General features: G+C 49.6%; 1 protein-coding gene across 4 annotated transcripts in view; it reads right to left on the bottom strand.

Moving 5' to 3' along the window:
* Positions 1–26,774, bottom strand: part of CHCHD6 (coiled-coil-helix-coiled-coil-helix domain containing 6) — a 238,825-nt gene that overhangs the window by 43,105 nt on the left and 168,946 nt on the right. For all 4 annotated transcript variants that reach the window (XR_012090552.1, XM_038003458.2, XM_007985492.3 and 1 more), the window contains exon 6: positions 2,579–2,649. Coding sequence is in view for 3 of the 4 variants with exons in the window: in XM_038003458.2 (XP_037859386.2) it covers positions 2,579–2,649 (71 nt within the window). In the remaining variant the exon portion in view is untranslated. The remainder of the gene's footprint in view (positions 1–2,578; positions 2,650–26,774) is intronic.

The raw sequence follows: 26,774 nt of genomic DNA, 5'->3' as shown, positions 1-26,774 counted from the left end.
AAGGAAGAGCAACTCCAGCCCTGCCACAGAACTAGCTGTGACCATGGACAAAAGGAGTTATTTGACCTCTCCAGACTCTTCACTTGTATGTGAAACTAACAAGAGTAAATATAGAATGGAGTTGAAATGCCTTGCAGAGTACTTACTGCTTGTAAATAGTGGTAATTATTATCAAGGGATGCTGTAAACAAACACACAAAAAACCCTTATGCTTCACTCAGATTAAAAATACATTCACATCCATCCTACCTTGCCTTCGGGGGATATGAGGATGAGAAAGGCTATGACAATAAAGCCAAATTCACAAAGGGGCTGCCCAATGATGGTGGGCCACTTGGCAGGTGACAAGCATTATGGTTATCAACAGAAAGCTGCCTAGCTTCTCCCCCAGTGCATCTTCTCCTTGGTAGGTGGGTCCTGGCTCCAGGTAAAAAGGGAGGGGCTGTTGGCCCTGAAAGAAGCTGCCTGGGTAAGAGAAGGGGCAGCAGCTGTGGCCTGGCCCACCTCCAGGGATCACATCCATGCTGTAGCTGTCACTCATCAGCCTCTTTGATGTGGCTGCCACCACAGCTCTCCTTCTCAATGTTCTGTGGTTCCAGGTATTTCTCAGCCCCAGATGAACAGGACGTACCAGGGGGAACCCTTCAGAAACAGGTCGAGCCATCAGTGGGGGCAGGCTGTCTGTGTGTGGGGTGGCTCACACCCTGCAGGGCAGTGCAGCACCCTCCAACTCCTGGATGCAGGCAGCCTTGGTGCTCACTCACTCAGGCTCTGTGTGGTCCCAGCATCAGCAGGGCTGTGCTTCTATCTCAACACCTGTCCTTGTCTCTGTCTGCCAATCGGAAGATTCTCTTCCTCCCAGGCTCCTAGTATTGCTACAGGACTTGAAATTTCAGGATAATTGGTCTTCTTTTTTTTTTTTTTTTTTTTTTTTTTGAGATGGTGTCTCGCTCTGTTGACCAGGCTGGAATGTAGTGGCACAATCTCAGCTCACGCAACCTCCACCTCCCAGGTTCAAGTGATTCTTCCACCTCAGCCTCCCAAGCAGCTGGGATTACAGGCATGTGCCACAACATCCGGCTAATTTTTGTATTTTTAGGAGAGATGGGGTTTCACCATGTTGGCCAGGCTGTTCTCGAACTCTTGACCTCAGGTGATCTATCCACCTCGGCCTCCCAAAGTGCTGGGATTACAGGTGTGAGCCACCACATCTACATCTAGCAAAATTTCAAGATAATTATTTTCGCTTCCCCAAACTCATTCTTAAATGGCTCTGCCACAATATATAGTATCCCCATGAGCTTTAGGTGTTTAGTGTTCAAGAAGAAAACCCATACGCTAAGCCTGGGCAACACGGTGAAACCCCATCTCTACAAAAAATACAAAAATTAGCTGGGCGTGGCACACACCTGTGGTCTCAGCTACTCGGGAGGCTGAGGTAGGAGGATCACCTGAGCCCAGGAGGTCAAGGCTGCATTGCACCATGATTTGCGCCACTACACTCCAGCCTGGCCCACACAGTGAGACCCTGTCTCAAAAAAAGATCCCCAAACCAGCCTACATTGTTGCCTGTCCTATTCTGTGCCTTTGGATCTATACTGACTGTTCGTCTGTCCCCGCTGTCCTTCTAGCTCCTCACAGTTCTCTGCACAGCTGTTTTTACAAGTATTATGCAAACCTGTGTCTGACACTTCTTTCTCATGAGGCCAGACCCACTGCTCACAATTCTGTGCCCTGAGGGCTGCCAGGTGAATTGCCCCAATTCACTCTTGGGAGGGAGCGGCCTTCCCAGGGAGTGGATGGAGTTCGTGGTAGCCCCTTGGCTAATTTATGAAGGTCTCTCAGGTCCATAGAGACCAACTTCACACAAAGAACCCATAAGACCCAATTCCTTCCAGCAAGGATCACTTTCTGACCTTCCAGGGAACTGTACTATTGACTGAGTAGAGCCACATTGGTACTGGGCACACGGTGAGCACCTCCCTGCTCCTGAGTCCTCAATGGACAGTACAGGAGCACCACAGACAGGGGACAGAATGCTGGCACTTAGGACTGTGTGATCTGAGCAAGCCAGCAGCTCTCTGGGCCTCAGTTCCTCTGGGCATGAAGTGTGGGCCACCCCGAGCAGGAGTGTGCACAGGGTGCACTGCATGTACCAGGCACAGGAAGCACTGAGAGGGGACACCTTCCCCTGAAAACCCCTCCACAGTCAGAGGGGAGAGAAGCCAGCAGAATTCCTGCCCCAACTCCTTCTGGGGCCTGACGGCCAGTTCCTCAGCTAGCCACACAAGGAAAGGAGCCCCTGCTCACCAGACTCTGGGCCCTGAAAATAACTCTGCAAGTCTACCCAGCCCCAATCCAATTTGCCAAGGAGCTAGATAAGAACTGAGTGCTAATTTGGCCAATTACAGATAACCAATGGCTACCTCAGATCCAGGTGAGAGAGCTGAGGAACAGATGGTCGTGTGTATTATTAGGGAAACTTGAAATTAGGCAGGTGGTGGCAGGTTTCGAGCCACATGTGGGAATTTTTACAAATGTGGGCCAAGTTTACAAAGAATAATAAACATATTCTTACTTTATTGTGCTCTCCATCTTCGAAGCTGCCTCATGGAATTGCTGTGAAGACAGTTTATACATCTCAGCATTCTACAAGGAGAAAAACAGAACTGGTTACCAAAGACTGAAATTTCCCTCTGCTCCCTCATAGGATGCAACCACATTAGAAATTGACAGATGCTAATTTCTTGACCGGCATCAAAGCCGACTGGTGATTAATCCACAGCTTGGGTTCCAGCTCCACCACACATGGCTGCTGCTACAGAATCCTAGAGTAGCAATGGCTGCAAGTGCGTTATGAGATCCTGTAGCTCAGGGGTTAGCAAACCACGATTTACAAGCAAAATCCGGCCTGCCACCTTTTTTTGTGAATAAGGTTTTACGGGCACACAGCCACGCTCATTTGTTCACGTATTGTCTGTGGCTGCTTCAGTGCTACAGCTATGATAGAGACTACATGGCCTACAAAGCTTAAAATACTTACTATCTTTAAAGAAAAAAATTGCTCAGTCTTGATCTGGTCCAACCCCTATTTTACAGGTAGACTTTCCTTCCCAGAGGGGTGAAATGACTTGTCCAAAGTCACAGAGCAATGGGGCAGTGTCAGGACTACAACCCAGGTGTCTGGATTCCCAGTCTGGGACACACTCTGCTGCCTACCCTGACCACCCTACTCATTGGAACAGCAACCATCTGTCTAGATTGTTGAGGGGAGCATCCACAGGCACACACTTAATTTGTCCTGAGATCACCCAGTACGTGTGCACCTACAGACCCAGGTTTGTGGAGGGAAGGCCCAGGCCTGGGGGCAAAACACAGCTGGGTCTAAGTCCTGGTGCCACCACCATGTGACTGTGGGTAGGTTATGGAACTTTGCTGTGCCTCAGAGGTGAGCTGCTCCAGGCCACAAAGGTCCAGGCCCACATCTTCCTTTCTTTGTGAAGCTCCAGCACCTTCTGAGGGGAGACGGACATTAACACATATGCTAGCAGCCTCCTGCCGTGCTCCAGGTGGGAGTGTGGTGAAGCCCACACATGGACGTGTAGGCAGCAGGGAGAAGGCCAGCCTTGGGCTGACTCATGAGGAAGCAGTTTCAGAAATGAAACAACCTGAGGTGGGGCAGGGCCCGTGGTCAGACCTCCCCAGTGCGGGTGAGGAAGGCGCAGCAGATGTCACGTGGAGTTGGCTTGAGGTCAGATCTTTTGCAGACACAACCACATCTACTCCTCAAAGTCTCACATGGGCACTTTGGGAGGCTGAAGTGGGTGGATCACCTGAGGTCAGGAGTTCAAGACCAGCCTGGACAACATGGCAAAACCTCATCTCTACTAAAAATAAAAAATTAGCTGGGTGTGGTGGCAGGCGCCTGTAATCCCAGCTACTTGGGAGGTTGAGGCATGAGAATCGCTTGAACCTGAGAGGTGGAGGTTACAGTGAGCCGAGACTGCCACTGCACTTCAGCCTGGGCAACAAGAGTGAAACTCCAAAAAAAAAAAAAAAAAAAGCTCATACGGGCAGCATGATTATCCCTGTTCTACATATGAGCAAATGGGAGCTTCAGGCCTCAGGTACCTACTGCAGGCACAGATTAGTCAGTCCCTGAAACACACTTGTGTGGCAGTGAAGGAACTTTAGAGCTGCATTGCCTTGCACATTTGTAGGGCTTCAGCTAGGCTCTCTCTGCCCACTAGGCACACAGCTAGCCTGGCTGAAGCTGGGCAGACAGGAAGTGAGAGGTGCGCAGGGGCAGAGTCACTCAAGGAAAGCACTTCCTGTGCACCATGGACTCCCTCAGCCTTCTGCAGGGAAGGTAACTGAGGCAGGGATGGACCCCCACCTCTAAGGCCATAGGGCATGGAAGGCAGGTCCAGATGGAAACCAGGCCCCCCTTTAGTCTTACCCCAAGGACTCCCCTGCTGCATTGTGGCCTCAGAGAAATGTTGACTGGGAGGAAAATGTGGAAGGTGAGCCCCTGGGGAAGAGCACTTGGCTCACGGGATGAGGAAGAAACACCAGGTGCTGGCATTCTGACCTGGGCTGGGCTGGGGGAGTCAGGGAGGCCTGGGGGCCACTTCTGGGCCTTTAACCCTCCACTGCTTGGTGAGCTTAGGCAAGTCACCTTGTTGCTCCTCACTTCTGAGCCAAGGAGATAATGGATGCCTCCTTCTATGGCTACCAGGAATGCCAGCTGGGAAATGCCAACCCTCCCGGCACACAGCAGGCACAAAGTCAATACAGGTTCTCCTCCCACCACAGCCAGCTGCTGCCAAAATGCCCAGCAAGGGGGCTCCAGTGTTCTCTCTAGAGCCCTCACATTCAAACGAGAGATTGTGTCTTTGCCTTGACCAGTCTAGTATTCACCAGCACTGCCTGTCCTGGGTGAGGCGATAGGGACAGAGACATAACAACTTCGGGCCTCCCTCCCACTCCATGCAAATGCCCTTCCACCACAGCCTGGGTGGGGATCGCTTAGCTCTGTCTGAAGTCCCCCTTCATGAGACCTCATCAGGAGACGGCATGGACCACAGACCCACATTTTGATTTGTGCTTTGGCATATGCTGGTGGTGTTCTTTGGGTAAGTCACTTCTCTTAACAGCAACACAGGGTATTACCCAGCCTGCAGTTAGCGGAGAGACAGTTTGGCACACAGCACCCACCTCAGCCCACCACAGCCACTGAATTTTCCAGAGCTAAAATATGCCTCATCCTAAGCCCCGCCCCCCACAATTCATCCTGGCCTACTTCCTTTCCCACAAAACAACCTCATGGCTCAGGCCTTCTCTTTGAGTCAAACCCCTCTTCCTATGGCTGTGCCCACAGGACTCCTGAGTGTCAGGTCACCGTCCTGCAGGCCCAGGCACCTGTTGCCGACCTTCTCAGAGAGCGAATCCTTGGCCCAGATGGGCTCGGCCCGCTGTGGGCTTCAGGAGACACTCAGAGACTATGCTCAAGATGCCATACTGCCAGAAATAGCCTGGCTCTGGTGAATTTGGATAGCGCTTGGGTTTGACTGCAAGCTCAGTTTGAACATGTGGTCAACTTGATTTGTCACAGGAAGTACCCACAGGCCAAGAAGTGGCGGTGATTACCCTGCTGCAGCTTCCTCTATTGTTCCTCAGAATGACTCAGAGAAATTCCCCATCCTGTCCTGTCCTGACCTGCCTACCCTCCTCATCTAATCTGCCTGAGCAGACCTACAGGGACGGATGTCCTTACAACCGCAGCTCCCTTGGCACTCGAAGGTCTCCGGTTCACAACTTGGGAGTACCGAGCCGGCTTCCTGTGTTCACAAAGCTGCTCATCCATCAGGCCTTTCCAAGGCTGCTGGAATGGACCCAGACTCCCTCTTCTGGGGAGGCAGGGCACTCTGTGGACTCCTCAACCAATCACCAGGTCAGGGCATCCAGAAGGACTGGACACTACCAACGTGCATACTGAGAACACGCCAAGTGCCAGAGAGTTCTGAGACAAGTGTGGCTTGCTCCCTGGCCTCGTGGAGCTCTGAGATGATGGCATCATAATTACAATGGGGCACTCAGCCAGTCATCCCAGGTGCTGTGGGGCACCTGAAAGGACAGCCTGGCAGAAACCATGGGTCAGACTGACTTCCTGGGAGCCAATACCTAACTGAGGCTTAATCTTTTTTATTTACACTAAAGAATGTTTTTGAAAAGTACTTACACATGGTTTTAAAAAACAAAAGTGGAAAGCATGGAGGGTATGCAGTGAACAGTGAGCCTCTTGGCCAATCTGGACTCAGCCCTCGGTGTGTGTGAGCACACATGTGCCCCACTTGTTCCTGACACTCACTGGACTGCAGCAGACACGATGTGCCACACCTCATCTTTCCACTGATCCTCAGAGACCTCACCCACTCTGGCTGACCAGCACTTAGTAGTAGGAATGAATACTTTGTAGTATCATCCCTTGAGTATCAGTCAAGCAGCTACCCATCCTTGTACAGAGGTCGTTTCTAGTCTTCTACTATTATAAACAAAGCTAAGAGGAACATCTTGGCAACTAGAACTTGGTGCCTAAGTATATCCGTAGCGAACACTGTAGAAGTCAAATTCTTGGGTCAAAGGGTATATCCATTTTAATGAATTTTAAAGGATGGGCAGAAATGAGCCAAATGAGAGGGAGGTCTCCTGAACACAGGCAGTAGTGTGAGGAGCCTGGGGCTGCCACAGGGCTGTGTTTGGGGCAAGAGACGCCACTGCTGCTGCAGAGGCACAGGGCAATGGCCAGAAGGGGACGTGGAGGACACCAGCTGCAGGCTCAAAAGCTTGGATTGCACCTCATGGGCAATGAGGGTGAAGAAGGCTTTCCTTTTTCAGTGATGGAGGGGCAGGGAAGATTTTTTTTTTTTTTCCCTGAGGCAGGGCCTCACTCCTGGCTGGAGTGCCGTGGTTGATCATAGCCCACTGTAACCTCGACCTCTGGGCTCAAGCTCTCTCTCCACCTCAGAGCCACCCCAGTAGCTGGGACCACAGGCATGCACCATCCTGCCCAGCTAATTTTTGTATTTTTTATAGAGAGGGGGTTTCACCATGTTGGCCAGGCTGGTCTCAAACTCCTGGGCTCAAGTGATCTGCCTGCCTTGGCCTCCCAAAGTGCTGGGATTATAGGTGTGACCTACTGTGCCCAGCTGATTTGTGTTTTTAAAAGAACATTCTGGCAGCTGTGTGGACGATGGCGTCCAGTTCTCCCTGCCTAGGCCATCAGTTCTAGAGAGCTCCTGGAACCCTGCAGCACTGTGCCTGGGAAGGCAGCATGACTGTGCCTGTAAAGGAGCCCTGCTGCCCACTGAGAGACACTGGGAAACTTCTCTGAAGTGCACTCTACCGAATTCTCACACATTAACTAGCACCCAGTGACCAGGGACTATTATTTCTGGGTGATTTTCTTTCCCGTCGGACTCTTTCGTTTCCCAAATTTGCAGTCTTTTCCTCTGCCCTGTAAACAGCTGCCCCTCCTCCTCCTCCAGCTGCCCCACATGCACATCTGAAAGCAGGAGGCCTGGCCTCCATTAATTAAATCTGCCATTAAAAATTAAATAACGTGAGTAAGAAGGTGTGAGTGTTATCTCCATGGGTTTCCAAAGTCACAGTGTTTCTTCAATTACTTCCCAAGCAGTTTTCATATTTCATACTGTCTGATTTCTCCAAGGGTCTGGATCTGTGAGATCAAAAGCAAGGGTGAGGGTGAGGGAAGCATGGTGAGGAGGCCAGGGAGGAGAAGATGACAAAATATGTCTGAGCAGAAGAGATCACCCGGCAGCCCCTGCCCCAAAGCCAGAATCCAGGTACGGGGCGGGAGGAAGGAGGGCATGGGGCCCAGAGGTCTGAGGGGAACCCCCATAACTATAGAGCAGCATGGGACCAGTGCATTAAGGTGTGTGTAATCACAGATGTGAAGACAACAGAGTCTAATCTGTGGAGGTTGGGGAGAGCACCTTTTTGACTGGAGCCCCGAAAGACACCCCTCACCCACCTCCCGAGTTAAGAGCAGTCATTCACAGCCTACGGTGTGCACAGGCTATGCTGGGCGCCATAGGAGAGAAGGAGCCTAAAAGGGTCATAATACTTGAGGATTTACGTCTAATAGCAAAGAAAGAACCAAAGTCTCAGGAGCAGTCCAAGAACAGAGCGGCAGCACAGGGCAGCAGCAATGTGTGCACGCCGTGGTCAGACTGCCTGTGCAGGGTCAGGACCCACCTCTTCCGGGTGTGTAACCACAGGCAAGGGTCAAGACCTCTGGGTCTGTTTCTTCAGCTTCTTATCTGTAAAATGACAACAATGACAGAACTTCCCTTCTGCAGTTTTGTGGGAATCGAATGAAAATGCGTATAAAATGCTTAGAACAGTGCCTGGCACAAAGTAAATATTCAATACATGTTTTAATAACTAAATCTCTCCTACTCAAATGCATAAAAACCAACCAAGTATAATATATATTTGGAAGATAGATCTGAGAGTATCAGAAGAGTGAAGTCTCCTTGGGGATGTAAACTCCACACAGATAGGGACTTTAGCTTGTTTTGTTCACTAACCTATCCCCAGAGCCTATAACAGTGCCTGGCAGACAGCAGGCCCTCAATATAAAGTTGAGTAAATGGCATAGGGGTCAGAACCACTACAGGAAATCCGAGAAGATGATCGCACTTGAGAATATCCGAAAAGATGATCAGGACCTAGTCATTTATAGAGTCAATCAAGAAAGTTTGCTGATTCCCACTATTCCCACTCTGTGCCGGGAGGCCCTGCTCTAGGGGAGCTGATAGGCTGGGGTGGAAGCCAGCTGAGGGTAGCACAGAATCCGACCAAAGCACAGAGGAGGCTGAGGGTGGGGCCAAGATGGGTGGGAGGGAGTGAGAATCAGGAACCTGGAAACTTTCCCACAAAGTGAGAACATTTCTCCAAATGCTTTGGGAGAATGCAGGAGCCAACAGTCATGGACTGTGCTCTGCTCCCGATAGCAATGTATTCAAAACTTCAATCAAACAGTGATATGTCCACTCACAAGGTTCGACAGCCCTCCTCAGGCCAGGCACTGAAGCAGAGACTTTCCAACAGGTCAGTTCCTGGCAAGCTAAAAGCAGTATTTCACGGTAAGAAATACCACCCCTTTGACAGATGAAGAAACCGAGGTTCAGCAAGGCAAAGGGTCCTACTCTGGGTGTCAAAACTTCAAGCAAAACAACAGGATCCGAGGACAGGCCTGGTGGCTTTCCACAGTGTCAAGCCTTCTATTCTACCGAGCTGTCCCTTGGGAAGAAAAATAACAAACCAAAGGCCATGCAGATGCCAGCACATGGTTCCATGTAGAAAAATGTGCAGCCTAGGATCCTGCTGCCCAAAGCAGGGGAGAGATTCCCAGCAAAATTAGTGCAGGTGGGAAAAGGGCCAAGCATTGACAATGCAAGTAAATCCCAGAAATCTGAGAGGAACAGATTGAAGACAGGAGAGCCCTATGCCAAGATGCTGTCAACATGGCCAAACGCTGGTCATCTGGTGAGATTTGGAACTTAACAGCCTAATTATCCAAAGCTCCTCAAAATTCACAGGAACGCTACATTTTAAGGGAACTGAAGAAAATAAACATATTCAGGATTCGGAGAAAGAGTTTCTGATGTGAAAATAGTAAAAACCACAAATAAGTGAGAAATGAACACAAGTCTTTTTAAAAAGGTCCAAATAATCAATATAAAAAATTAAAAGCTCAGGACATGCAGTCAGCTACCCATCCAATGAATGAATGAATGAGAATTTTAATTTTGTTAAGTGGCTGCACATCTGGTACTTGGCAAACTTACGAGGCTAGTCGGCTATGCCCTACTGTGCTGTCATCTGGAGAGGGAGACCCCTCTTTCCTGACTTGCTCTTCACTTACCCAAAACAAGTGTGCACAGACCCTGAAGAGATTCAGAGATCTGCCTTGACTAGAGTCAATGCAAAGTCAAGTAAACCTTCCATGCAACTTGTAATTCCTGAGACCCTAGGCTGGCGTCTTTGCTCATTCCCCTTCTTAGCTAACTCAACTCTACCCATTACCTCTGATTCCCATCGTCAGATGACTTCGTTTCCACCCAAGAGACAATAGCAGCTGCCGCTGGGCATACATACCCCCAGCACTTTCCACCAGGGCCAGGCATGCCTCTGCCCACACCCATGGCCCCTGCACCCTCAGAAGAGATGCCCACCAGCCATCTGGGTTCTTTGTTCCAGCATCTACTGTGACATGGATGATGACTCCCCCTTCCCTGAATGTGCTTCTTCATTGGTCCAGGGAGAAAAATGTCTACCTAGCTTTCAGGAGTGCTGAGGATCCAGTGAATAATGAATGCAAACAGACTGAGCACAGCAGGAACCAAGGGAGGTAAAGTCCTTGCCTTCACAGAGCCAACACTCTGGATATGGAGGGGAAAAAAAAACAAAACCACAGCAGGCTAAATAAAGTGAAGGGGTAGGGGTATTGTTTCAAATGATTGGCTAGGGAAGGCTTCTCCCTCCCGCACCCCCGGCTGACACTGGGCAGAAGTCTGAATGATGTGAACAAGAGAAGTAAGTCAAGACTGGGAAAAGTCTGGGAGGAGACTACGCCCAGTGTAAAGTAGCAAGATGAGTGCAGTCGGAAGGTGTTGGAGGGCGTGAGGCACAGATGCAGGAAGGGCCAGTAGGGTTGGGCCTCAAGCCACAGAGCCCGTTCCAGAGTTGGTAGGGAGCCACTGGGCTTAATCAGGGAAAAGATACCATCTGATGTCCATTCTGGAAGGACTGCTGGCTGCCGTGTAATGGTGTTGACTGGGAAGAAAGAGTGGAAGCGGCCGTCAGCCTGGGAGCCCGGAGGCGGCTGCAGTGGCCCAGAGAGACGGGTGGGTCATTAGCTGAGGGAGTGTGGAACACCATCTCCACTAGTGGCAGTTCAGAATGAGACAACACCACAGGCTTGGACCTGCTAAGTTTGAAACGTAGAGGAGACAATGGGTGGGGAAGTCAAGACAGCAGCTGAAGTGGGAGTGAGGTGCTGAGGACAGGCTGGAGTCTAAGACGCAGATCTGATGGTGTCTGTGCAGCGTCTACTCAGGAAGGCTTGGCCCTCGTCAGAACTGTGCTCCATCAATGATCTGATCCCACTCGTATTTCCTCTTTCCCTCTGCCAGTCATTCTCCTTCCAGAACTCTCCTGTTACATGCCCTCGTCTCTTGGTTCTCGCATCATGTCCCTGATTCCTGCAGTTCTTGAAGTACTGAATACCACTAGCTATCCAGCTCCTGGAGGGCTACCTGTCATTCACCACTGCTTCCTATCCCATGGGTCCCTATCTCAGGCTGCAACCAAATTCAGAGAACCCTGTCTCCTTGCTTGTCACCTGACTCCTTCCCTTTCTGTTCCCTGTCACTGCTTTCATTCAGTCTTTATCATCTTATGAGTGGACAAACACAAGGATGCATCTCACACACCACCCATCCTGGCCACCCTGCTGCTCCATCCCCTGACTGCGGCTATAGGGACAACCCTCCTCTACAGCTGTCAGCTGAGAACTTGCACAGTTCCCCTTGCCTGCAGCATGACATCCAAGATGCCCCCTGTGAGGTTGGGCCCTCTCTGGTAAATAATCTTGGCACTGTCCCCATAGGCGCTGCACTTCTCCTGCAATGCCTTGCTGTTTCCAAGCCTCCATGATGTTCTAGATGTTCTTTCCTCTGCTAATTCTTCCCTGTCTACCCAAGAAACTCCTGTTCATGCTTTGAGACCCAACAACCAGGTCATCTCTGCTGAACAATGTCATTCTTCTCCCAGGCAAAACTAATCATTTCCTTCCCAGTGTGCTGTATGAAGACACTTTTCAGCGGCATTTCCCACTGCAATCATCTGCTGACATGCCTGTCTCCCTGGCTTAGACTGGGACCTGAATGGGCTCAGAGTCAGTTTTTTACCTTGATGGCTTAATGCTTGGCCAACCATGGGTCTGACAGATGCCTGCTTGAAATATGAAAGAAGGCGCTGTTTCTTGGCTCATTCTGGATGTGACACATTTCAGACTGCTCTGCCCTCATCACCTCTAGCTTAAGGTAGTCAAGTCTACTGCTCCCGCCCCCGGCCTAGCCTCCTGGAGGCAGCAGGGGTAGTCCTAAAAGCCATGCCTCAACACCTCACATCCTAGCTCAAGCCCCTTCCCTCCTCCACCAGGGCACCCTACCCTTCCCCTTCTAGGCACCTCGTTCTAGGACATCTATTCCATGTCCTATTTCTTAACACAGCTGGCTGGCTGCCATCTAAACCTTGCTACAGTGTGAACTGCTAATTAGAGTGTTAGTGAGAGTGGCTTTAGGTGAGACCCTCCCAGAAGTACTGGCATTCGTGAGAAGGAAGACAAAAGATCCCTCTATGTCACTCTCTCTCTGTTGGTGCCATGATGCGGAGCCCAAGGCTTACAGCCGAGTGTTCTAGACCATGCCTCTTCTGGGTCTGTGGCTGAATCTATCATTTCAGTCATTACTGGGGTGTGCATATGCTGCTGCTGTATGTAGTTGTGTGTATATATGTATGTATACACACACACACACACACACACACAGACTTTACAAAGAGTAAAGCAACAGATAAGCATAAAGCTGTGTTAATTAGCAATAGCCGCACAGGCTTTTTAACAAGGTGATTCACACTGAATACTAAACAGCAGCCATCAGCCTTTGGGGGAGTGCTGAGTGTCATCTCAGAGATATTTCTCACTGCAAGTGGCCAAGACAAGTGTTTGGGTGGGAATGACCCACCTCTTTGGTGGACTTTGGCAGGGGAGCCCCAGAGGAGACACATACAAGGGACTTTAGCCTATAGTTTCCTGGAAAGGGCACACACAGGAATTTTTGAAGACTACAGGGCTAACAAAATCTATCCAGTGATTTGTAAGAGGAGGGACTAACCAGGGGTGAGAGGCAGCTCTGTGACACTGTCCCCGTAGGAGACAGTATGAGGGAAGGGTTTGTGTTTTGGTATATAAGGTAACAGAAAAAGTGTTCAGAGGAATGGGATTATTCAAGAAAAACTTCATGGAAGAAATGCCTGATCAACAGTTAAAGGCACAAGATCAAAGTCCCATTTAAAGTGATGTATAAAAACAAATTTTTAAAATTATGCTATGGTATGTGAAAGGTAAATCTCATCCTACCTAGACCCAGGGCATGCAGATGAGGATGGGATCCCCTAGAGCCAACCTGAGGCCAGGGAGAGGGTGTTAAAGTAGAAAGGAAGGTAGAGAGCTTCAAATGGCTGCAAAGTACAGAACAGCATTTAACCTGGGACAGAAGCCATGTGAGGGCAGACAAGGAGGGAATGCCACAGTGTGCTTGGAGTAAACAGGATCGACAAGGAAATCTACTGCCGTAATCACTCCACTGGCAGGGTGTGGGAGGAGGCAGGGCCATCCAGCTGGGTGGCACCACTATCTGCACAAAGGCTAGGCAGCCAGCCATGCCTTGGTGCTGCTGGGTGGTTGGTTTTTACATTTGCAAAAACATACTCGACTAAATGAATATCTAAAGAGTTTGAAAACAAAATGCATAGCACAACAGACATTTTTTTAAAAATCAAGGGACACGAATTTTAATTTTGATTCTGCTACCTACTAGTGATCTGACCCCTGAATAAGATTGTACAGCGTCTTGATGGTTGTGGATTGCTACGATTCTCTGCAACAGAGTAGGAGAGTAAAAAAAATCCAAGGACAACCCAAAATCTGGGAAATGGTTGGGAGGGAATTCCAGGGTTAAGGGACGTTATGCCCTGAGGATCCAGTGCGGCTGCTCAGACTGAAGGTGGGGGTGGTTCTCTGCATCAGATCTACAGACACTGTGCATTTGGGCCAAGCAGGCATTAACAGATGCTTCTGCTCTTTGTGCTGATCCTAGAGTTCCACTTTTAGGTGGAGTGCGGAGGGAAGGCTGGACAAGGCACTGCACTCAGCGTTTCTCAGTGTTGGAGATGCTCAGCCCTCCGGACAGCGGCCAGCCACACTCCTGAAAGCAGGCCCCAGTTCCCCTCAGAATACCCCGAGGAGATGGCCGTGCTCCCAGGCAGGCAGCTACAAGCATGCCTCCTGACCTTCCTTCGCAGGGAACTCACCACGGACTCCTGACTTAATCTCTGCCTGCTCAGTCGTCGGCAGTATGGCAGTATACAGCCTTGCTACTCAAAAGATGTCTTCCGTGCCAGCAGCACCAACATGGCCAGGAAGCCTGTTGGAAATGCAGAATCTCTCAGACCCTTCTCCACACCTGCTCTTTACAAGCCTGCAGGTGGTTCACGTGTGTGAGCTCTGAGGAGCACCGGGTGTGCAGAAGGGAGGCCTCTAGGGGTCTTGGTTCCAAGCACTACATTGATTTTTTTTTTTAATTTTTTTTTTTAAGACACAGTCTTGCTCTGTCGCCCACGCTGGAGTGCAGTGGCATGATCTCAGCTCACTGCAACCTCTGCCTCCTGGGTTCATGCCATTCTCCTGCCTCAGCCTCCTGAGTAGCTGGGACTACAGGCACCTGCTACCACACCCAGCTAATTTTTTTGTGTTTTTAGTAGAGACGGGGTTTCACCGTGTTAGCCAGGATGGTCTCGATCTCCTGACCTCGTGATCCACCCACCTCAGCCTCCCAAAGTGCTGGGATTACAGGCTTGAGCCACCACACCCAGCCTACGTTGATTTTTTAAAAATATGAATGCCCTTGGTTGGGTCTTGCTCTCCTCTTCCTAATAGTCCTTCTATCCTTCATGTATCTGCAGTTCCCACTGGGCTCTGGAAGGCAGCCATGCTGTGGCCCTTGACTCTAGGCCAGTGGTCCCCAACCCTGGCTGTGCACTGGCAAATACCTGAGCCACTGTTACACGTTCTGCCTGAGCCCACCCCACACCACAGAGACCCTGATTACTGGTCTAGGGTGGGCCTTAGGCATCAGTATCTTACAGAAGCTTTCCCAAGATATTCTAATGTGCAGCTCATGTTGAGAATCATTGTTGTAAGGTCAGGGAATCTGGAATTTAAACTGGAGACCTGAGTTTAAATCCTGGGTTCTCCACTCACTAGTTTTATGCCTTAGGATGAATTACTTAACCTGCATGTTCCTGCTTCCTCATCTAACAAATGAGGGCAGTAGGAGTAGCTATCTAGTAGATCTGGTCCCTCCCTCAGAGAAATACTAAAGGATTAGACAATGCAGGGGGAAAGCTGAATACAATGCTGGGCAGTGCAACAAGCATTCAATGAGTGACAGTGGCTACTGGCACCACTTTCACACGTGTGGTCACACAGGAGAACCGTGACCCTCTAGTTATCATGACGCTGTTGAGTCTTCTCTTACTAGCACCACCCTTCCTCACATGGCATAATTTCAAATGTTCCCCAAATCCTGCTTGCACTCTTTGAAAAGAGCCTCAACTGATCTATGTTCCAGAATGAAATATAAATCTAAGATGTAGTCTGAGTAAGACTTTCTCTTACGTATTATACTTTCAGAGACACAGTCTTAGACTGCATTTGGATGGTTCCATTTGAGTCAATTCCTGTTGGTGGCCTCTTTAGCATCCATTCCTTTTCTCCCTTTCTGATAGCTCCCACTTCCCATGGGGAATCCATGTACTTCTAGGGAAGTGGACTACAGCCCCAGATCCACAGGTGGCAGGATGCGACTGAGGTCAGGCCAACTAGTGCATTCCAGTGCCCTGGCCACAGGACTGATGAGTAACTAAGGCGGTCCAGTCAGGATGAGTGAAACTTAGGACGACTGCCAGGAATTCTGAGACACAGACAGCGTCTCCCGTCAGAGGAGGGCAAAACTAAGAGTCAGAGAAATGAGCAGTTTATGGGTGAAGCCGACCATGTAGGCTACACCACCCTGGGTCTCCTGTTACACGTTTCTTAGCCAGTAAGTTAGTCAGAGTTAGCCTTTTCCTTCTTGAAGTTGATGGTATGCATCACCACTTGCCCCTGTGAAGCTGTTTCAGCACCTGCTCTGTGCCAAGTGCTGTGCTGGTGATACAGTTCAGATCTCTGTCACTGCCAAATATCATGTCAACATCTCCCCAGTGTTGGAGGTGGGGCCTGGGGGCTGTTTGCATCATGAAGGTAGATCCCCCATGAATGGCTTAGTGCCATCCCCTTGGTGATGAGTGAGGTCAGGCAAGATCCAGTTTTCTAAAAGTGTGTCGCACCTGGCCAGGCGTCATGGCTCACACCTGTAATCCCAGTACTCTGGGACGCTGAGATGGGCGGATCACCTGAGTTCAGGTGTTCAAGACCAGCCTGACCAACGTGGAGAAACCCCGTCTCTGCTAAAAATACAAAATTAGCCAGGCGTGGTGGCACATGCCTGTAATCCCAGCTATTCGGAAGGCTGAGGCAGGAGAATCACTTGAACCCGGGAGGCAGAGTTTGCAGTGAGCTGAGATCGCACCAGCACTTCAGCCTGGGCAACAAGAGCGAAACTCTGTCTTAAAAAAAAAAAAAAAAAAAGTGTGTCACATCTCCCTTCCTTCTCTCTTGCTCCTGCTCCAGCCATGTGAGACACCTACTCCCCATTCGCCTTCTGCCATGACTGGAAGTTTCCTGAGGTATTCCCAGAAACAGATGCTAGCACTGTGCTTCCTGTACAGCCGGCAGAACCGTGAGCCAATTAAACCTCTTTTCTTTATTCATTAACCAGCCTCAGGTATTTCTTTACAGCAATGCAAGAATGGCCTAACGCAGAAAGCTGAGTGACTTACAAACAGCATCTCCTTTGATTCTCACAACACTGGAAAGGTAGGTGTCACTCCATTTGACAGGTGATACATGCCAGGCTCAGAAAAGTCAACTGATCTTCCCAGGACGTAGAGGTAGGCAGTAAAAAGGCTAGAGTTAAGATCTGGTCTCCAACTCCATATCACACTGAGCTTAATGTCAAGGAAAACTCCCAAGGTCTTTTCCGTTCACGTTGCTATACACTACATGTACAGTGAGTTTTCTGGGACATAGCAAAAAAGCCCAATACTTTTTCCTGTCAAATTTCAACACAAAAAAATTAAAAAACATACAATTTACAAATAGGATCTGGTGAGATTGTGGGAGACTGACTTATCACTGTGACAATCAGGACACTGCTGGTTTTAAGTAACAGACAACTAGAATCAAAGTGGTCTGATCAGCTCAAGGGAATTATTGGCTCTCACAACTTTAACATCCAGTGGTGCTGTACAAATCAAGTGGCTAGATGAGATCACCACAAATTTGGTGATTTCCATCTCCTAGCTCTGCCTTCTTCAGGTCAGGTTCATGCTAAGCGTGGTTTTCCTCTCGGTTGCACTGCTGAGGGCTGCAGCAGGAGGACAAAGTGTCCCTTTCCAATGCGCTATGGAAGGGCACTCTCAAGACCAGGAAAGGTGAATGGATGAAACCAAAAAAGAGCTGTGCTCTCTGAAGCCCAAGGGATTATTTCTCCCAGGTCCCCAAACTTCTCTTCTGTCTTCTGGGTGGGCTGTGTCATCTAAAGCAACCACGATAGACAGGAGGATGGTGTATGTACATCAACATCAGTGACTTGGAGAACACATTAGAATTAGCATTGGGTTCATCTCGCTCAGAAACGCATGGGCTATATCAATAGAAAAGGAAGGTTTCCAAACGAAAATCCAGATACTGACACTGAAGAAAGGAAAATGGATTCCAGGCAGCCCAATACTGCAAATGTCTTTGACGGTCATTCAACACATTTACTACCCATCCAAGCTTTGGAAAATTTTGCAGATTTGATGAGTAGGTTTCTTCATCTTTATCTAAATCGTAATCAAAACAATGACCAGGATAGGAATAAGGAAAACTCTGTGGGTTAATGTTGATGTGTTTCTTAGCACTTTTCCAGTATGGTAATTAAACCTATCACACAACTTGGGCATCTCAACATTTAGCCACCTGGCCCAGAACAATGTCATCAGATCCCACCAAACACTGCACAGAAAGGCAGTTACAGTAAACTTGAGCTACATAGTCTACTCTTTTAGACATCACTGAAGAAAACAATGTTAGCCTGAGACCCTCAGAGTCAGTGGTGGCACCCAGAGCCTCACCTCTGTGTCTAACTGCCTGTGGGAACCAAATGCCCCACAGGCCCTCAACACATGTACATTTGATGTACTTACTACTTCCCATCTTACCAATTTCCTCCTTTTAATATTTACTGAGGTGAAGTTCACATAACAAATTTAACCATTTTAAAGTGAATATTTCAGTGGCATTTAATAAATTCACAGCCAGGCATGGTGGGTCACGTGCATAATCTCAGCACTTTGGGAGGCTGAGGAGGGCAGATCATCTGAGGTCAGGAGTTTGAGACCAGCCTGGCCAACATGGCAAAACCCCATCTCTACTAAAAATACAAAAATTAGCTGGGCGTGGTGACGGGTGCCTATCATCCCAGCTACTTGGGAGGCTGAGACTGGAGAATCACTTGAACCTGGGAGGCAGACGTTGCAGTGAGCTGAGATTGCACCATTGCACTCCAGCCTCAGCAATAAGAGCAAAAATCCATCTCAAAAAAATTAAAAAGTAAATTAATTAATTCACCACCAATGCCTCTATCCACTTCCAAAATATCATTCCATATAAAACCCCTTATCTCCCTGTTTTCCTTTCCAGTCCCCACATCTCCTCTGTGCCCCAGCTGGCCAGATGCGTGTCCAGCACTGTGCCTGGCACAACTCAGGTGCTCAGTAAATAAATAACCGTGTCTATTCCTGGTGATTTCCCAGCTGGGAAATAAAGGGAAGCCCAGAGGGGCAAGCAAATAGCAAAACAAAACAAACTTTCCCAAGTTTTAATGTTCAGTTTTACTGGGGAAGAGCATGGGGACCTCATTCCCAGCCTGACTTTGGAAGGACAGTCCAGGGGGTGTGAGCTGGGCTGGCGGCAGGGTGCTGATCTTGCACTGGGTCCTGCGGACCTGAAGGGCCCCACCCACAGCTGCCCGAGCCTGTAAAAACTGTAACAGAGAAGGAGGCCACTGCCAATCAGCAGAGCACAGTATTCGCAAGACAGGTTTTGCGGGGCCTCTCCATGCACCAGGGTGGTCCTCATGGCGACCCTGTGGGAGTTTCCATGTTCCCCACTTCACAGGCAGAGACCAAGAATGAAAGACTCATCTAGGGCCACAATCCCACTTGGTAGAAAACCCAGGACTGTCCACATGCAGAGGGCTCCTATGCTGGGGTGTACATGCCCATAAGGTACCAGGCAGCTGGAGGGAAGGGACAGGGAAGGGAAGAGCATTCCAGGCAGAGCAAATGGGGAGCCAAAGGGCCTAGGGGGACAAACTGAAAAACGGTCAGAATGGCTAGAGGCTCAAAGTGCCACTGCAAGTGATCTCATTAAATCCTATCAGCCAGAGAAGGCTGGGAACATCGTCTCCTTTTTATAGCTGAGAAAACAGGTTCAGAGAGATGAAGAATGTTGTTCAAGGTCACAGAGCCAGTGAGTAGTGGAGGAAAAATTTAAACCCAGGTCTGTCTGACTCCCAAAACCACGAACTGCCTATACTTTCTGCATCAGACAATAGGGAATAAAAAAAAGTCCTTCAGTAAAAAGCTAGTAAGAAACAGGCACAGGATAAAATCAGATGAAAAAGCAGGTTTGCTCTGTTAATAATGTCCTAGTTAAAAGAGTAACACCCTGTCTCTAGCACATTAACCCACAGCATCACCACTATATTAATCCAAAAGAAGAAAAATCTTTCAGAGTCGTTATCTATTGATACCACGGCATGCTTGTGAAGAGAACCTTGTCCATGGTCATAGTACTTAGAGATACAAAGAAGATTAATGGTTCCTGAAATGCAGCCAGTCTCGATGAACAGAGATGCTAGCCCTGCTGCAGCAGCAGCGTCTGTGGGACCCTGGGGAGTGTGTGCCAGCTGGGGGACCCTGTCAGCGCAGCTCTCTCTCCCCGAACAGCACAGGCCGCACATCAGGACCCCACACTGATGCTCTGCCCCTCGTCCCTTCCCTTCAGCTCCCATCTGACTCTCCACACCTCGTCCATGTTGGGGAGTCTATGCTGATGCACTCTGGCAGGTTAAGGTCCTCACTGGTAACCTGGACTACAGCAGTCGGAGGTGTTCCTTCAAACTGAAAGGATGGGACAGGGAAAATGCAGAAAAGCGAGGTCCTGGGAAAGAAGTCTCAGGAGGTGAGGGTCCATCTCCACCACTCACCGTTTCCCTCTCTAGCCCTCATGTCTCCTCTGTGCTCCAGCTGGCTGAACTGGAGCATCATGCATGAGTCCACATACCCTTCGAGGGTCTGCTAGCCCACTCCTGCCACTCCAGAGGTTGACATCTAGGGAAACATGTCTCATATGAGAGGCCCCTGAACTCCTCACTTTAGTCGATCTGATCACAGGGCAGCAGATCCACAGCCAGGTTGATCAGGTATGAGAAGAGAAGCTGGGCCAAGCAGATTTCCTTTGGGAATAGACAAAGAAGTGAGTGGCCAGTTGGCAATGGAGGTAATGCAAGAGGAAGTCACCGGGGGGATTGGGGCTGAGGTCGACCAAAGATGAAAGGAACTCTGAGAGACCAGAAAAAGCAGATGGGCTATGTGGAGACCGGGCAGCAGGGAGCAAATACAGCTAAGCACAGAGAGGGCAGAGACCTGGCCAGGAGCCGTCCAGGGCCCTGCCACCTCCTGGTTCTGGGCTAGGTACATCTTTAAGATAAAGTTCATTTTATTGAGAAGACTACCCCAATCTAAAGTACTTTTTGACAAAGTCCCAAAGAGCAGAGGAGAGAGAACATATGCCCTCCAGGGTGTAGGGGTTAAAGCTTGAAGTTGCCCAAGGAAAGGGAAGATAAAATTGCTTTGAAATTGCTTGTTTTATCTTGAAAAGTAACTTGACTTTTCTGTGCTATTTCATAATATCAATGTTTGCTTTAATATAAAAATAGCATCTCTCCCCTCAAAGCTTCATGTAAAACTGACGTTCCAGGAAGATGTGCCCTTCCTAGGCTGTGGTTTCACATCTTCCACCCTGGCAAATGAATAGGCAACCCTGGGGGGCACAGAGACCCCGGGGTGGGACTTGCTGAGCTAGAACATCTCTCAGAGCCCTCCCAGCTCTCACTAGCACACCGTGAGCCAGAGGCTTGGCAGTGAATAAACACCCTATCCTTTGGTGCGGCAGAGGCAAGCGGTCTCATCTCTGATCCATCTTCTGTATGGCAAGCAGGCAGCCACACACAGCAGCTGCCCTAAGGCCTTTTAGAAGGCTTTCGCTCATGCCTATTCCTACCAACCTAAGTCACATGGCAGGACGCCAGAAGGAACTGGAAGGGGTGGGGGATGGGGTCAGCAAATACAGCAAAGGAACAAGTTTGGGGCCAGCAGGAGTCACACCCTCCTGCAACCAGCTCTGTTTCCATGCCTAAAAAGAACTACAAAGGGACACATACAAAATCTAGTGATTTCTAGGAAAACGCTTGTTCTCCAAATAATAGGTGTTTGGTTCCGTTGCTCAAGACAGAGGGCCTTTCACTGGAACTTGAACACAAATTTCTAGTGGCCCAAATGACATTTCCACCCAAGTATCTTGTGAACTCAACTTCAGTGTGTGCAGAGGGCTATTATTTCCTCTCTCTAGTCCTCCCTCTTTTCTCCTCCTGCAAATAGCCTAGAATGATGGACACAGATGCTGCTGCTGATGAAATGCAGGCAGCCAGTAATGGTCATTCCTATCTGTCACCCCAGCACCCAGACCCTCATGAAGCTCTTCCTTCTAAATAGCTCTCAGAGGAATACTTTCCTTCGCTAACTCACTGTGCCCTCCGGCAAGTCACCTCACCATTCCAGGTTCTAGCAAAATGAGGCAATTAGATCACACTGATTTGAAGGTTCCTTTCAGCTTGAAGAATCTATGATTTTAGCTATGCAACCATTAGCAAGAATGAGAAAGGTTTATTATGATTTTAGCTATGCAACCATTAGCAAGAATGAGAAAGGTTTATATATACAACAGAGAAAGAACTGCAAGACATATTATTAAGGTGAAAAAAGCAAGCTACAGAACAATATCATGTGATTTCATTTGGGTAAAGTATATGCTTGAATATGCATTACAAATTTCTGAAAGGATACGTAAGAAAGTGTTAATAGTGGCTACTCTCTGGTGAGTGGGATAAGGGGTTGGCAGAAAAAAGGTGTTCAATCTTGCATTGACTGAAATGTTTTACCATGTACACATGTGGCTCTTTAAATTACATGAAGAGGTGAGTGGAAAGCACCTTTTGTTGCACGTGTCTTTGCAGTGCCTCCAGATATCTCCTGCTGTCGCACACACTGGCAGGACAACTGCAGTGCTGCTCCCACCGCAGCTGTATGGCCCAGTCTGTGATCCCTCCAGACCTCCTTTATGTGCCCAACACCACCCCTTCACCAGCCTCCTGCTCCGTCTGCTGGGAGCTCACACTCAGTCTGCCTCCCACTGTCATGGGTGTGTGCTGACACCGGCTGGATGGCCTATTGGGTATCCTGCGCGGTGCTGAGGATTGAGCACACACCGAGGAAGAAATGGGCCCTGTCCCTGAGGAGCATCTAGTCTGGAACAGAACTCCTCTCCCCTACTGCTTCCTGTCTTCCAAATGCCGCTCCCATCCATCCTGTTCCATGCACAACAGCATCCTGCATTCCATGCCCCTTTCTCCATATGTTTAATGTCTGTCCTTTGTCTTGGAAAGGCCTGAATTCTTCATGAGCCTCAAGTGGCCCCAAAGAACAGAGAATCTGCTTCACAAAGACCCTTGTGTGCCTTTAAGAGACCCCTGGGCTCCTGGCAAACGCTGAGGAAGGACCAGCCCCCAAGGGGCAGCAAGTCACTTCTTTGGGCCTTCACTGGGCAGTGCCAGGTTGTGTCTAAGAAAAACACATGGCCTCAAGCAAGGGGGGGGGGACATTGGGTGTGCCATGGGGCATCTCAGGAAAAGGGTTTGAAGTGTTACCATGACGCAGCTGCCTCCCAGCTAGAGAAAGGACAATCACAAAGGTGAGGAAAACACAAAAACCTAACCAGGTAATAGCCAAGCACAACCTCCTAAACGCACCTGGTTCTTCTGGGTGGAGCCCTGGAGGTGTGTTTGCAGCCCTCTCAGCAGCACAGTCCCCGTCTAGGGCAGGGCCATCTCGAAGCCCAGCTGCCTCCTACTCTGCCAGTCACCATCCCTTCTGGGGTTAGGGGCACCAGGACATCTAATGCACATCCCCCAGGAGTTGGCTGCTTCTCCCACAGCTTTCAGGCACCTGTTTTTGGGTGGCCTCTCTTCCAGGCCTAGGAGCAGGGTTGCACAGGACACCCAGGATAGTCAATGCATCTGTACTCTGCTGAAGGGGTCTGGCCCAACCAAGCCATGCTTTAACTATCTCCCCTTAGCGGGGTTCAGTGTTTCTCCCCAGGTAGAGCCCTGCTGGCTATGGGGGTTCCTTTCATAGGCAAATTTCCTTATAGACTGAACCCCTGAATCTGGAGCCTCGCTATCATTGCACTGTCATTTTATCTTTTGTAATAAAGGACTAGGACTCATTGGATTAATGGCTTTTATCACAATTCCTGAGCAAGAAATAGAAACTATTAGGCATGCTCAATGTCTGTCTTGACCTCATTCAAGGAGGCCAGAGCACTGGTGGAAAGGTCGTCAATTCCCACAGGGCTAGACAAAGTAGAGAATATGAATGAGTCACTCAGGGCTACAAGACACCTCAATGACAGAGAATGGAGAGAAAAAACCTGCTATCCTCAGGAATCCAAATAATTATATACTGTTCTATTCAAAGCTTAGAGATCACTCAATTAAAAATAAATCAGCGGGCTGGGCGTGGTGGCTAATGTCTGTAATCCCAGCACTTTGGGAGGTCAGCCGAGACGGCAGATCACTTGAGGCCAGGAGTTCGAAACCAGCCTGGCAAAACCCCATCTCTACTGAAAATAAATTAGCTGTGCATAATAGCGGGTCCCTGTAATCCCAGCTACTTGGGAGACTGAGGCAAGAGAATCATTTGAACCCAGGTGGCAGAGCTTGCAGTGAGCTGAGATTGTGCCACTGCACTCCAGCCTGGGAGACAGAGCAAGACTGCCTCAAAAAAAAAAAAAAAAAAGACTCAGCTGAAGAGACTTTCAGGAAATAAGAACTATTTGAGAAAAGGAAATCATGCCCAGTCAGCACCACTTTCACCTGAGACAGACACAATGGCAGGCAGAAGTGCCAGGCAAGGCATGGGTGCGCTGTGTTACAGCGGAGGAGTTGCGTTTGTTTCTAGGCCTCGAATCTAGAAACTCAGGAGTTTCTAAACTCATATCTCATATGGAAATGAGAGTAAGGGAATACAGTCTGGAGAAGGGGGGCTTTATGCAGAGAAGGAAAGGGGCACAAATGCCATCTTCAGGGTCTTGAAAGCTGGATGTGGGCTAGGGATGGACTTGTGTGCCCCTGGAGGGCAGAAGCAAAACCATGTAGCAGGAATTTCAGGGGTGCCCAACGCTGAAGCAGCTCTAAGTCTCAGGGCTGTAGGCAAAGAAAGGAACTACACTGTGAAGTTGTGAGCACCCTACGGCAGGAAAGACCAAGGTGAGGAGCCATTTATTGGGGATGCTGTGGAAGAATGTTCTGGATAGAGTCAGGGGCTGGGCTGGATGACATGCATGGATTAGAAACCCAGCTGGGTTATAATGTTTTCCATGGCTGTTGTTTGAGGTTTTGTAGTCTCTTTAAGTCATAGCGCCTTAACTAAAGAACAACCAGCTCTCATAAGAGGGACTCCAGGCCTGTACAAGCACGGGACTCAATGTTGGAGCTGAGCCCGCCCAGGCTGGCGCTGAAAGGGCCATAATGGCATCCTCCAGAGGAGGAGCTGCAGTAGGCACAGAGGATCCCCCCGGTGTCTTGCTCAGAGCTGAGGCTTTGGGTCCCCACGAGAAAAACCATGCAACACGTAGGCTGTGAGACACTGTCGCTGGCCCCTGCCTGGACCAAGGCCCCTGCGATGTCTGGCACAGGCTGCACAGGATGCTTCTCCTGGACACTCCAGCTCAGTGACAAGCACAGGTGCTTCTCAAAAGCCGGTGGCTTAGATTTCATTACCCCAGAACACAGGGCCACCGTCGCAGATCTGGAACACAGCTAGTTCCAACTCACATGCCCCCTGCCACCAGCCTTTCTTCTCTCTCCCCACACCCAGTGGTTCAAGCCAGGAGCCTAAGGCTGCCCTTGATCTAGCTCCGTCTTACTTAAACCCTCAAGCCCATCAGTAAGGTGTCATTACCCCAAACACATTTCAAGCCCAAGCACTTCTCACACCCCAATCCCTCAACCCTGGTTCCAGCTGCCCCGTTTCACATGGGATGGCTGAACAGCCACCTGCTAATGGATCTTCTAGGTTCCAGACTCACCCTACGGGCTTACCCTCCTCAAGGCAGCTGCAGCCATCTTCCCAAAGTGCAAAGTCACATCTGCTTCTCATCCCTGTGGGATGACCATGGAACTGCCTCCTGGCCCCTACTGAGGCCTATCTAATAGGGCCCTCCTGCCCCTCACTGGCCTCACCCCTGCCGCCCCTCTCCCACTAGACTCCTGGTGCACCGGCCATCCCCCTGCCCTGTAAACCTGCAGATGTATTTCCACCTCAAAGCCCTGCCGTCAGCTCTGCCTTCTGCTCAAGGATCTTCCCAGAGCTTGGATCCGGATCTACCCCTCGATCGCTTCCATGACTGCCACCTCCACATTCAGGTCTCAAGTGTTACTTGCTTAGGGAGGCTCCACAGGACCAGCTAACGCAACCCCCAGGCCTTTCCAACACGGTATACTTGGGCTGCAGCACCTTACCAGCGCCTGACACGTCTCCACAGCGTGCTGGTCTACTGGCTGTTTCCCTACTAGGATATGTCCTGGGGAAGAAACAATGTCTTGTTTATTGCTGACTCCCCAGCACCCAGGGCAGTGCCTGGTACATAGTAGCTGCTAAAAATTCACCCCATCCCAATCCGCCCCCTGGCCAAATTGCAATCCCACTGGGCACTTCCTAAAAAGTCCCTCACAACCTTTTTCACTGAGAAATTCAGTACCATGTAGCTTCAGTGCCTCCCCATCTCCAACATTCCCTCCTCACTCCCTGGGGAACCCCAGTCAAAGTGAGACACTGTGCCTTGGAGGGAAGAGCCATAGTCCTGAGGTGGACTAGGGACAGAAACAGGCTGAGAACCGCTGCTCAGAAATACATCTGGAAAAATCAAGCCACTGAAGGTGTTACTTATTAAGTTATACAAATAATCATAAAATCTTACAATGTTGCTTTAGTAGGGTTCTTAGAGAACACCTAGCATAGTGTTTTTTAAATTTAGGCTAAAGAACTGTTGTTCAAGTGGACTCTTACTCAGAAGCCCCACAGCTACAGAAATGCAGGCACTGCTGCTTTGTGTATATGACACAGAGCCCAGTCCCTATTCTCATCCCCAACCTCCCCTCCTGACTCTGTCCCCCAGGGGCCTCACGGAGTCCTGGGGCTGTACAGGCACAGTCCATCAGTGGGTCTGATGGAACTAACCCAATGTGCCTGTTTTTAGGTGGGACACTGCAGCCCTCTCCCAACACCCCCCCTCCAACCGAAAACCAAGGGACCTCGTGTGCCTGTGTCACTGAGTCTTGCAGGACCACAGCAGT

This window comes from Chlorocebus sabaeus, chromosome 22 (genome assembly GCF_047675955.1).
Source record: "Chlorocebus sabaeus isolate Y175 chromosome 22, mChlSab1.0.hap1, whole genome shotgun sequence".
In the NCBI taxonomy this organism is placed as follows: domain Eukaryota; kingdom Metazoa; phylum Chordata; class Mammalia; order Primates; family Cercopithecidae; genus Chlorocebus; species Chlorocebus sabaeus.
Note: the sequence above shows the minus strand (reverse complement) of the source record. Positions and strands in the feature narration are given on the sequence as shown.